General features: G+C 43.5%; 1 protein-coding gene across 2 annotated transcripts; it reads right to left on the reverse strand.

The window, feature by feature from the left end:
- Positions 1–271: 271 nt before the first annotated feature.
- Positions 272–10,828, reverse strand: lhx4 (LIM homeobox 4). 2 transcript variants are annotated; one of them, XM_026159566.2, is made up of 6 exons: positions 10,384–10,828; positions 6,634–6,805; positions 5,156–5,358; positions 4,464–4,618; positions 3,726–3,897; positions 272–2,917 (listed from the first exon to the last, which is right to left on the reverse strand). In XM_026159566.2, the coding sequence occupies exons 1-6, from the start codon at positions 10,460–10,462 to the stop codon at positions 2,535–2,537; spliced, it is 1,164 nt and encodes a 387-aa protein (XP_026015351.1). In that variant the 5' UTR covers positions 10,463–10,828; the 3' UTR covers positions 272–2,534. The 2 variants fall into 2 exon arrangements, with proteins under 2 accessions (XP_026015351.1, XP_026015352.1); XM_026159567.2 differs by lacking the exons at positions 6,634–6,805; positions 10,384–10,828 and adding an exon at positions 6,299–6,544.
- Between the last annotated feature and the right edge of the window lie 1,357 nt (positions 10,829–12,185).

A 12,185-nucleotide genomic window follows, 5' to 3' on the forward strand; every position in this document is an offset into this window, starting at 1 on the left:
AATCACTGTTAACTGACTGACCACTGTCTGTTGGTGGTACTAAATGGATCCCCACAATTGAATAGAGGCCTAAGTGTGTGGTAAATGCTCTCAATGGGTAAATGAATTTGCGGGTTAACTCGCTCTAAGAGCGTTTCAATAAGGCAAAATAATAAAAACACCTACAGCACATATTTTTCTTTTGATATATTAAAAACAAAGTCCAGCTGAAAATCTTAAGTCTCGCATTCATCACCGCAGGCCCGGAGTACGAAAAGAAAGCAGCCGAGCGTAACCCAAACACAATCCAGCTTTATTTTCCTCATATAGATTTGACTGTACACAGTTCAGACCATTACACAGAAGGCATAAATGAATAAATTCAGTGCTCTCTTTTACATCTTTTTCAAAGACACATGGCAATAATAAATAGCGCTCATGAAACAAGACGATCAACACGTTTTCAAACTGTACAAAATTTACAGCAATTGAGATGCAAAGTTTGGAGGCAACACAGACTGAATGAAACTGTCCTGGTAATATGTTTGTTATTTCATTTAACTGTGAAACTTCGATAGAAGCTCAAACATTACGCTGTAATTACGGTGCACTCATCCTGGGGGTAACAGATGTTTACTCATGGTTGATGTGGGTTATAGACTGCATCCCTTTCTTAACTGTCACATATGAACACATGAACAATTGTAATGTTTTACAGTAGCTCAGTAATTTAAAACGAATGTTTTGATCTCGAGTACACTATTCTTCTTTCAAAACTTTGTCCACGTTGCTTCCAACTGTCATTTCTAAGTGATAAATGAAATAATCAAATATGAGATCTTCCTAAATTTGTTTTTTCTATAATACATTTATTCTTCGTTGTTTTGGAATTTAACTAACTGTAATACATCTAAATGTTACCCCCGTGTTACACTTTATATAGTTTTAATTTTATCAACCAAATAATTACGCTGTAATTTTAGAGCTGTAATCTCGAGTTTCTCTGAATAGTGTCATCTTGTATTTCTTTATTTGCTTCCTGGTATTGAAAACACTCGTTTTTTTCCCTCTTTTCCTTGTTTTTTTTTTTTAACAAAAGAAGTACCCACATGAATAAGACTCTGTTTCTCTTTTGAAGCAGAGATCAAATCTAAATGATGGTTCCTGCATGCTCAGCAGGTCAAGAATCAGAAACACCGAATCGTTCCACTGTTTCAGTTGTTGTGGGTCTTTAAAGATGCAGCTGTGGGAAATGCATCGGCCCGGCAGTCGTGCCAGCACTGACGCTAAAGCATCAGCCCTGAATGTGGGGGACTATCGGTAATCCCTCTGACATGCAGGCCAGGCAGTGGGAGAACAGGCTGACGACACATCTGGGGTCAGTAAGTAGGTTGATAGCAGGCAAAGCTGCACTGAGTAGATTACCAAGAGGCGCCTGGATCAGACCGAAGAAACTCAAGAGAGTTTTTATCTGTGTTCCTGCTTGTTAGCATTTTAAGTGTCAAATTTATGTTTGCTTTTCAACGTCTGCAAAAGAATCTGCATGTGCATACAAATGGATAAGATGCGGGGCGTCTTTAGCAGTTAGAACTGAATATTTCCAAACCGTATACATGTCTTGACTTTGCCTTAAACGTATAAGCTTTTTATTCCTGGCGAGTCTGTGTCTGAGATAATTTAATACTGACGGACGTCTGCTTCCAGACCAGCTTTTACACAGATGACAACAAGTCAAGCACCTATAAATATAGAAGAGAGATCTGCTTTGTAGCAAACAGTGATCGCCCTCATTCAAAGAGGGGAGACATAAACTTCTAATGAACAGACGGACGGACAGAGGAAAGGACGGGCAGACCAACAGTCATCTATTTCCTAATAAGTTTGAGCACTATGTTAAAAACAACAAAAGCATCAGCGTGGTTCAAAATTAACACTTGTGCCGCTCTTTTTTTGTAAATTTCTCTCCCAATGAAACACTGTTTGTTGCCTTGTGCATACGTCTCTCCTCCTTTTCTCTGCTCTCCCCACATTCCTGTCCACACGTGTAGAGAGACGAGGAGAGTAAAGTGCATCGCCAATGTAAAGGCTTGGATGTGGCTGTACGGCAGGCCTGCTCAGTATGAATGAGAAGCATGCAGGTTGACTCCTGGGTTTCGTAGGGACTTTGATCTGGATTGTGTCGCCCTAATGTTGTGTGGTTTATTTCAAGGGATGAGACGTTTCTCCCCTGTGAGCATTACTCCACCGATATATTTGAGATCCGGTCTCACTTTCAGAGAGTGAACGAACAAAACAAAGTGTAAAAAACGATCGTATGATGCAGAGTTGACTCATTCTGTGTGGAGGCGTTCTCGCTGCTTCCGCTCAGACTACATATCTCGATGGCTACCTCACCAACTACGACTGCTGCGGGACTCTCCCTTCTCCTTCGCCCAACATCGCACCCGAAACATACCAGCAGTGGACCGTGGAGAACGATAGAAAGAAATGTAAAAAGCCTTCTGAGTCCACTTTGATGTTTCCCCACAGTACTTTTTTTTTACCATGTCTGAGACTCAAAACTGGGAATGGTCCATCTCGTCCAGCCATGAGGCGGGGCTGGTGGGGAAGTCAGGGTATCCCGTACTGCTCCCTGTGGAGAGGTCTGAGGTCGGGCCTCCTGCCATGGCCCTCAGAGCCTGTCCCACACCACCCGGCCCCCCCTGTGCCACCAGGCTGTCCATGTTGAAGCTCAGGTTGTTGAGGAGAGGAGTGTGGCCGGGCAGAGAGGCGATGGAGGAGGGCGACTGGGGGAGACCGTAAGGGCTTCCCGCTCGGATGTCGTGGTAGGGCTGTCCCGCCGCGTCGACGGAGAAGCCGCCGTTCAGCGTGTTGGTCACATCGCCGACGCTCCCGTAAAGCCCGTTGGCGTGGCCGAGATCTGACAGGACCTGGTCGTCTGCAGAGGAGAAACCGTCACTTAGCACGAGGAGTGTAAAAACTTTGAGACATCAACAGCGCCGTCACCTGTGCGAGCATTATACAGTTGTTATATTTCAATACAGTTAAGTGCTTTTACGAGTCAGATTTATTGTGGCAGATTTCATGGAGGTACAGTAAATGGACGAGCCACTGAAGTCTTTGAAAGGCTTTTCGGTTCTCTTAGCGAGAAAGTGAGAAAGGATGCTCTTTCTGCTTCATCTCTAACCGAGCAATTACTGCAGCACAAAATATTTGTTTCCATCTCGTCCCTCCCCTGGGTGGCTTCAATAACAACAACGCCCCAGAGCGCTTTCTCTCTAATTGACTAAAAGCCTCACATGCTTTATAGAGTTTCTGTCACCATGTTTTCATTTCTCATAAAAATAGCCTTCTTTGGCTTGAGGACTTTTATGACTACCAAAAACGGGGTGTGCAAACATTAAATAACATGGCATGTCTAAAACGCCGTTTGCATCCCACTAAGGACCCTCTCTCTTTTCCAATAAGCTCCATCATGGTGACAAACAGAGGCAGGAGGATGCGTCAGCAGCCACAGGGATGTGTGACGGGAATGTGAAATGAGAATGCCATTTTGGATTTGCCCGACTGCGACGCCACGCGTTGATGAATGCTAGAAAACAAATGAAACGCCACAAAGACACTTCCAATTGCCGCGGCACTCGTGTCATTTAGCAGCTTCTAGGCTCCCTCGATCCCATTAGCACGGCAGCATGACGGACAATTCCCTTCAGGGATCTCACTTTTAAGCACTAAAAGCTGCATACCTCTGAAGCTCAGCTCGCTGTCGCTGAGTCCTGCGTCGTCAGCTGAGCTCTCCTTCTCCACTTTAGTTCCTCCTCGGCTGCGTTTGACACTTTTATAAAACTGAGTCCAGCGATGCCGCCCTGCGTCTTTCTTCAGACGCTTTTCCTTCGCTCGCCGGTTCTGAAACCAAACCTGTGGAACATTTTATTTATCGTTAAGTGCAAATGAAATTATGAAACACTCTCTGAAACATTATCTCCAACTAAAAATAAATGACAACAGGAACGATACCTTCTTAGTCTGACTTCAGCCTCGGCCTTTGTTTGACGCAATATAGCGTCACTCTTTATAAATGTGTTTATTTGCAACCTGAGCTTTTAAATTCACAAATAAACTCATCAAATTTTAATTATCTCACAACAGTCGATACCAGAAATTTTAGGTAGGAAAACAAACGCATGACACTAAAGTGAATATGTGAAAAAAATGTAAGCTTTGCACGTGGATTCTCAATAAGGTCTGATCTTTTTAGCTCTGAAACACTCTAAAATACTAAATATGCTCATTTAAATTAAAAATTCAAGTAAAATGCATGTGAATTATGTTGTTTCCAAATATGTATTTGCTTTTTAACATTTGTATCAGCACTTGAGAGGCCGGGATTCAGCGATTCCAAAGTAACTTGCTTCATTACAAAAACTCGATCCCAGTGAGTCAGCTTTCTCAGGGACCTGCAGGATATAGCCAAAATACTCTACCTGCACCACTCTCATGTCTAACCCCGTCTCCGATGACAGCTGCTCTCTGACGTGGCGTGCAGGCTTCGGCGAGTTTTTGTAGGCACTTTTGAGGGTCTCCAGCTGTTTGGCGGTGATGGTGGTCCTTGGTCTCTTGGTCCCTGCCTCTGAATCATCTGAAAACACCACACACACGAGCGTGAGTGACTTCTTCCTAGATTTGTCATGTTGCCTCAGCAGGCACTGCCCTCAGGCCTTCACATTGAGCATGTCTGTGCTCAGTGAAGTGAATGGTCATGTATAGAAGTGTATTATTGTCCTTGTGCATCTGTCCCACTCCCACAGCAGAGGACATAAATCTATTCACTGCCGGAGGAATGGAGTGATTGGAACAGCACCATATAAGAGCATTGCTTCACTTTGCATAATCAATCAGAGATGCATGGACATCTGAGGAGAGAGGGAGGGAGAGAAGCAGCACACACCCACAAACAAACAACACGGATCCACCGGCAGGAGTCGTATTACCGCTTTGCACCGTGAATACAACTTTATCCATGATTCATAGTGTTGTGATTCTGGTGTAGTTAAGTGAAGTCATCAGCACTAAACCAGGTGGATAAAAACTGCTAAGAGTTATTGAAACATCTCTTTTTTCATATTTTCAGTAAACGCTCGTTGTAGCCTAACATGGAATGCTCCTGCACACCTACCATTTTGTTTGGCGGCCTCGTAATCCACCTTGCACACCAGCCTCCCGTCTTCCATGAGGTAAAACTCGTCCCCGGTGGCCAGCTGTCTGCTGCACATGATGCAGGCGAAGCAGTGCAGGTGATAAACAAAGTCCTGCGCCTTCCGCACAACCTGTGTCGGCGGGATGCCCTGCTGACACGATGCACATTTTGTACCAAAACGTCTGCAGGAAAACATGAAGGAGAGAGAGAGAGACGCCATGAAAAAATTTGTAAAACGCCGGCAGGGTGGACTGATGGAAAGAGTGCGAGCAGCTGAGATTAAAATTTCACACACTACATGACTATTTCTTCATCTGCAGCCAAGAATGATGGCACAGTGTCTGTATTAATAGGAACTCCAGCTGCTGAGGAGGGAAAAACCATCCCTGGAATGTGTTTCTGTTAACGGTAGATCTGCCAGCAGACTGATAGATGGACTGGATCAGTGCACTGTGTGGGTTTGAGTGTGCATCTGCATGTTTGCATGTTTATGTGATTGCAGATGAACTAGAGTAAAAAGAGAACAAGAAGAGGAGGAGAAGGAGGAGGAGGGGTCCTCACAGTAAAGACACCCCGAGGAGAACCAATAAAACACTGACTCGGGAGAGGCTTTAAATCACAGCACAGACACACAAAAATAAAAAGAGCAAGGTGAGGCCTCCAAATCACCTCTGGGAAGCAAACACCAGCAAAGCTATGTGTATGTATTATTTAGTATGTGTGTCTGTGTGTGTTTGAACATGCTACAGCCCCCACCAGCACTGCCCCCTGGGTCACCTAACACAGTTAGCTCCCAGTGAGACTCCGGAGCTCTTTAGGTCTCTTTCTAGCTTTGAGCATTAAAACCTTTCAAACATGATTTAGTAAAAAGCCCCAATATGCCGATCGTGTTATGGATAAAAGTCAAACTCAATTTTCTCCTGCAATGCCTCAAACATCCAATTGTTGAAAGAATAAATGGCAACTAGACTGTGAAATAAAGGGATTTTTAATCTTTCCTACAGAGTGACAGAGCTGCCACTACACTGGGAATCAGGCAAACTGTGCACATTATGAGGGCAACCAGCATCACACATGTTCAGTCACAACAAAGAGGAAAACCATCAACCCAAGCAAACACACCTGCAAGCTGTGTTTCTGTTGTTCTTCATAAATTAGGGGAAAGTGGTGAATATGTATTATTAAATAATTAAAGGTAAAAAGACAAAGGTTAGCCTAATACACATGTATGGCACGATGTTATATTGCTAGCATTTTAACCGTGTTAGCAAACGGAAACCAGTCGGTTGCAATACTAAATGCACCGGAACTATTACAGGTCACAGTCGGATTTTTGTCAAGGAAAATTGTAATATTTGTTAGTGCTGCCCTGGAGAAAGGCTGGGCCAGTGCTCACGCTGCAGGAAACAATCCACGCGGATGGTAAGGGGAGAAAGCAAAGGAAGAAGCGCACTTACTTGAAGAAATCCTCCTTGCAGTAGACGCTTCCTGCCCGGGAGAAACATTTGTCCGCCAGCGGTGTCTGGCAGTCGGCGCACTTGAGGCACTTGGAGTGCCAGTGTCTGTCCAGCACCTTCAGGATGAACTTGTCCAGGATGTGCTGACTACAGCCTGCACACTGAGGGATCTCTGTGACGGAAACAAGCGCAGTCCCGCGTAGTTAACAGAGAAGCAAAGAGGCAAAGAGAAATAAGCGCTTTACGCGAACGAAATTCATTTCGTTTTACCTTTCCAAAAACAACAACAAAAAATGAAATGACATTCATGGTGACGGAGAATTGTTTCGCACATTAAAGCAGGTTTTCGGGGTTTCCCCTAAATCTGCAAGCCTGTAGTTTAGTTTTAGACAATAAACTCGGGTTTCACTCATATTTCCGTATAGATATAATAACAATGAAATTTGGAGATTATGTGCATGGATGTTTATTTTCTAAAGGCCCGTCACTTTTTTTAAATGTTATTTATTTTGCTTCTGTTTATATATTTATTTTATTTTATTACGACTTATTTTGCTGTTGCTATCACAGCTAAACAGGACAAAAAATATATAAATTTCGCGTATTTGTATTGTCCGTCTCTGTCCAAGGTGCTGAACTCGGAGCTGTTCGCTTGTAGGGCGAAAATAATTTTCTGACGAAATATTGATTTTTGTTTCTCTTAATTTCGTTAGCCAGATCTAGTTTGACCCTAATTAATCTCCTAATGATTTTATGGGAAGCATGGTGGCAACCAGTGTTAGAAGGTGAGGCGGTTTCTGGATGTAAATCAGGGTCAAGGGGAGATTAAATTTAATTTTTGTGAATGTAAAAAAAAGAAAGGGAAAAAAGGTGTCTTGGCACACCACACGTGCCCATTCGGAGGCAGATATTAGCAATTAAATTTGGCATCGATGATAAACTACAGGTAAGCTGCACATTTCAAGACGTCTTAAAAAGCGAAATAAAATCAAAACATAATTTCTTTCAAAACAAAAACCGATTTTCTGTCGAAGTAGCACATTTATAGAGATCAAACAGCATATTTTTTATATTTTAATATTTGTATTTGTAGCATTTTTATTATTACAGTAACTCCTACTCCTTCTATTAAATTAAAGATTGTAAAAGTCCACCTGCAATGCTCCATAAACTAACATCACGTCAGCATTTGTCTTTAAAGACCTTTAGACTGTTTTTATTCTCGGCCTGTCTTTGTCACACATCTGCATGATGCTACACGACGAGAAAAAACTGTAAAAAAAAAAAAAAAAAATACTGAGAAAAAACAAGTGACCGGGGCCGGTGACCATGAAGCTAAGACACCCACATATCACAACCTTTGCTGTGGAGAGAAAACATATCGGCCGTGAAATCATCTTACAATAACCGTGTAAAGCGCCGGGTGCCTCATGCGTAATCCCCACACACAATACTGCGTGCAAAACCAAGCTCACTGACTCTGCACCGTGGAGGCGCGGACACGCACATTTTAGAGGGTTTTTATGTACTACTCTTAGTACCTTTGGCATTTCTGTGATTTTAATTTTAATTTCAAGGAGGAGAAATAACTGTAACTCAGTGAAAATGAGCTTTTTAAAAAAAAATCATTTTATTTTCAGTATTCATTCGTTTATTTTGCGAAGAGTAAGAACAGATAACCTCATCGAAATATTCGGTCCTTATTACAGAAGCTTAAATAACCCAGTGCGCACACTGTTACACACAGAGGAACATTCCGGCACAGACACAGCTTGGACTGGCTTTGTGTCTCCTCGGCGAGGTAATTCTCATAGAAAGGGTAGAAGAAGGCAGTGAAATTATTATGAAAGGGTGGCCTGTGTCTCGGACTTTAAAATGGGAAAGCATTTTAAATATCCAGAGATAAGTGGTGGGTGGGTGAAGCCGAGCGGGATGGCTTTGGAGAGAGAAGTGGTGCTGAAAGGAAAGCAGCACGATTCTTGGCAACGACAGGGCGTTCGCCATCCAGCTTCAGTGTGTGTGTGTGTGTGTGTGTGTGTGTGTGTGTGTGTGTGTGTGTGTGTGTGTGTGTGTGTGTGTGTGTCAGAGAGGGAGAGAGAGTAAACCTCGTGTATTCAGGAGGTCTTCTTCGTATCTTATTATCTGTTGCCACCACTCTTCACCACGTGCAGTCTCATCGCTTTGCTCATTTCACACAGCGGGTGAAACACACTTTCAGACTCTTTTAAGCAGGGGTGTTGTTTAGAAGAAGAAACGAAAGGAGGAGGAAGAAGAAGAAGAAGTGCACTCTGGCAGCCGTTGGTTGTCAAGCGATTTGTGTTAATTAAACGTGAAGTAAACACTCTATATCAACGACTAATAGCCTGCAGGTTAAGGTGTGGGTGTAATTGCCCTGAGTCAGCAGAGGACTGTGTGTGTGATATAAAATGCTCAGATATATTCTGCTTTGCTTTTATTCCTGAAATAATCCAGGTTTAAATCCAGGATGCCTGCTGGCTCTGCAGGGGGCTGAGTGGCAGGATCTTTATCCAATCTTTTAATCTGTCTCGATTTATAAAATTAAAGAGCATAAGCCCACCATATAGAGGCTTCCCCCCAGTTGGTGAGGTTTAAATACTTCACTGAACAGGCTGGAAGTCTTAGATGACTCTTGTCATATTTCACCGTTGTTTACGGTTTTTTAGTTGGATGGGAGCAATGTGGAAAAACCTGAAAGATTCTCCTCAGTTTTGTTATATAGTTTTAGCCATTTGTTAACAGATTTCAAACCTTGAATGTGCGTCTTTAAATGTGCATCATGAGTATTTTGAAAACAGAGCAGTCCAGTAATTTCGCTCGACGTTATCCCGTTCTGTTGTGGATTATTTTTGACGTTACCCTATTAGACCCGGTCCATCTGTACATTGTTACTAACTGGCATATTAAATAATTAGGTCAGAACAGAAATGTATCCAGTTGCACTTAGACCTTGATTGCGCGAACAGATTGTAAAAAAGAAAGAAAGAAAAGGTTTGGCACAGATTAACAGGAGAACAGATGTAAGGCATTTCTCGCCTTTGATGCTGGAAGGTAGAAAATACAGTGATACATCGACAATTAACTACTAAATATCTGCCCTTATCCTCAATAATAATAATAATAATAATAATTTCACTTTTATTAGTGCTTAAATTGTAATAAATAAAAGTGTTTCAAGCTATTTAATTCGACCCAGTGATGAGTGTCAGTCAAAGTCAGTGTGTTTGTCTGAAGGGTGATGACAACTGCGCCTGATCTCTTGACCATGCAGACTCTTTTACAAATTAACAGCTGGGAGGCTCCGTGTGAGCCCAGCAACCTGACGCGGGAAGTTAGAGGCCAAACTAGGGAATCATAAATGTTGCCTTTCACCAGAAATTATTTTTCACCCAGGATGAGTGAAAAATATCACAGTTTGCGCTTCTACTCGCAGCCTAACGCAGAATACGTCTTCGCTATCTGAGGCTGCGAAGATTAATTGGACATGCGGGTGGCTGTGAGGCCGTGAAGCAGAATCGTCTACGAGGCGCTTTTGCACCGTGAAATAAAGACTAAGCATGGCACATTAGTGGTGTACGTGACAAACTAAGACTCCCCAATCTCGCTCGGGTTGCTGGAACTAAGCCCCTCTCCCTACAGTCAAATCCCCGCAGCACCGGTTGCGCTCGCCAACCAGTTTCCAGACTGATCGTGGACAGAAGAAGAGGAAGAACAGGAGAAAAAATGTCTTACGCTGCAGTGGCACTCCGAGAATCTCCGGTAAACTCTTCACAGGACTCTCTGTCGGTAGGACCGCCGCACTTTGCATCATCGTGATCCAAACCGGGAGACAAGCGCACGCACATACACCCGCAAAACGGTGGGCGCACTCCCCCGTCCTGTCTCGTGAAGAAAACAAACAATGATGCTGATGTTGTTGGGCCTTCGTGCGATTTGGAGGCTGATCTCTGTCGCTGTCCCGTCAAGCCTCTATTCCTGTTATTTTCCTATTCCCGGGATGGTGTCCGTGCTGTGCCGTGCCGTGTTGAGCTGTTTTGGAGTGGATCAGACAGGCTGCTTGGTCCATTCAGCGCTGCAGGGGCGGCGGGGCCTGACGTCACCACGGCAGAGGCTGACCAGGAGCCAATAGGAGAGCAGGAAGAGGAGGCCCCCCGAAGGCGGAAAGCATCCTCAATAGGTGTACAAGGAAGAAGGAGAAAGGAGAGGAGCAGGGGAGTCTTACATGGTATATGAGAAAGTCTCTGGAGAGGCGGGGCCTCGCTCCCTTGGAGACCATAAATAGCTCACTGCAGTGGCTTCCAGAGGGTCCCCGGGCAAGCAGGGCTCCTTTAGGAGAGGAGGAGAAGGGACCCGTGTTGCCAGGAAAATTAGAGTTCAGCTACATGTCATTTTACTTTAGAAATGATCCACGAAGCAACAAAAAAGAAAGCGTGTCTGCTGTCCACGCAGATTTCCCTGCGGATCGTCCAGACTACAGTGTTGTTTCTTCAGCACCCACGTCTGTGACCAAATGCGATGCAAAAATGTACTTTTATAGAATATCAGCAGGTGGGATGGCGGCATCAGTCAATTCAATGCAAGTAAACGCATTTTTCTTCATTTTTATTATTTGGTGATGGGATTGATTGGCCCTATAAAACACGCATGTAGGCACCATCACACCTGAAAAGTATCCCTGTAATCTGAGGTCTTACTACAGCTAAGGGTGCAAAAAAAAGGGAAAAAATAATAAATGAAGCCACACCACAGAAGGAATATTATTGGACACGTCTGAGTCACATTCACAGCACCGTCACCTGTAGCCCTTTTCCCGGCAGTGGCAGCTCCCGTGCAGCTGCTCTCTCAGTGACAGGTAGGATTAGGAGTCTGGGCGCAGTCCTCCTGACACTGCTCATTTCAAACCCCATCGTCTGAGACGGCTCTCCCGGATAAGATATTCCCTCCGGAGGGCCGCTAGTTCAGGCTAGATGAACTCAATCTTCGCTTCCAATTTACTTCAAGCATGGAAAGAAAAGCACACAGTGGCGCTTTGCCGCCGCGGTCCGCCTCCAAACCAGTGCAGGTTGTTTCCATCAACTCCAAGTCCGTCTGAGGGTCCCAGGTGATTGTTTGCAGCTCTCTCTCTCACACACACACACTCACACACACCACATGTTCAACTAAAACAAAACCAGTAATTTTTCTTTATTTAAAAAAACAAACAATAAGTGAAAGCATTTCTTTTTAGTTTATTTACCGCTTGGCTATTTTAGGTGAGGTTTTAGTAGTTCAAGCGGTGTATCAATTCGACGCATTTATACCCTTTAATATCCAACACATATTTGAGATCTTCTGTGATGTGACTCAATATTTTGCACTAGTAATAGATCAAAACTAGCGGACTATTTTATTTGGCTTTACAAATATCAGAAAAAGGGGAGAACAAGCTCTGGCAAAGTAAATTTAAGTTGGCGTCATATTATGCATATTTCCCCCTTTTTGCCCATAAACTGATTCTATCTCTGTTTATTATTTATTTTTATTTATTTATTTTA

Source organism: Astatotilapia calliptera, chromosome 23 (genome assembly GCF_964374335.1).
Source record: "Astatotilapia calliptera chromosome 23, fAstCal68.1, whole genome shotgun sequence".
Lineage (NCBI taxonomy): Eukaryota > Metazoa > Chordata > Actinopteri > Cichliformes > Cichlidae > Astatotilapia > Astatotilapia calliptera.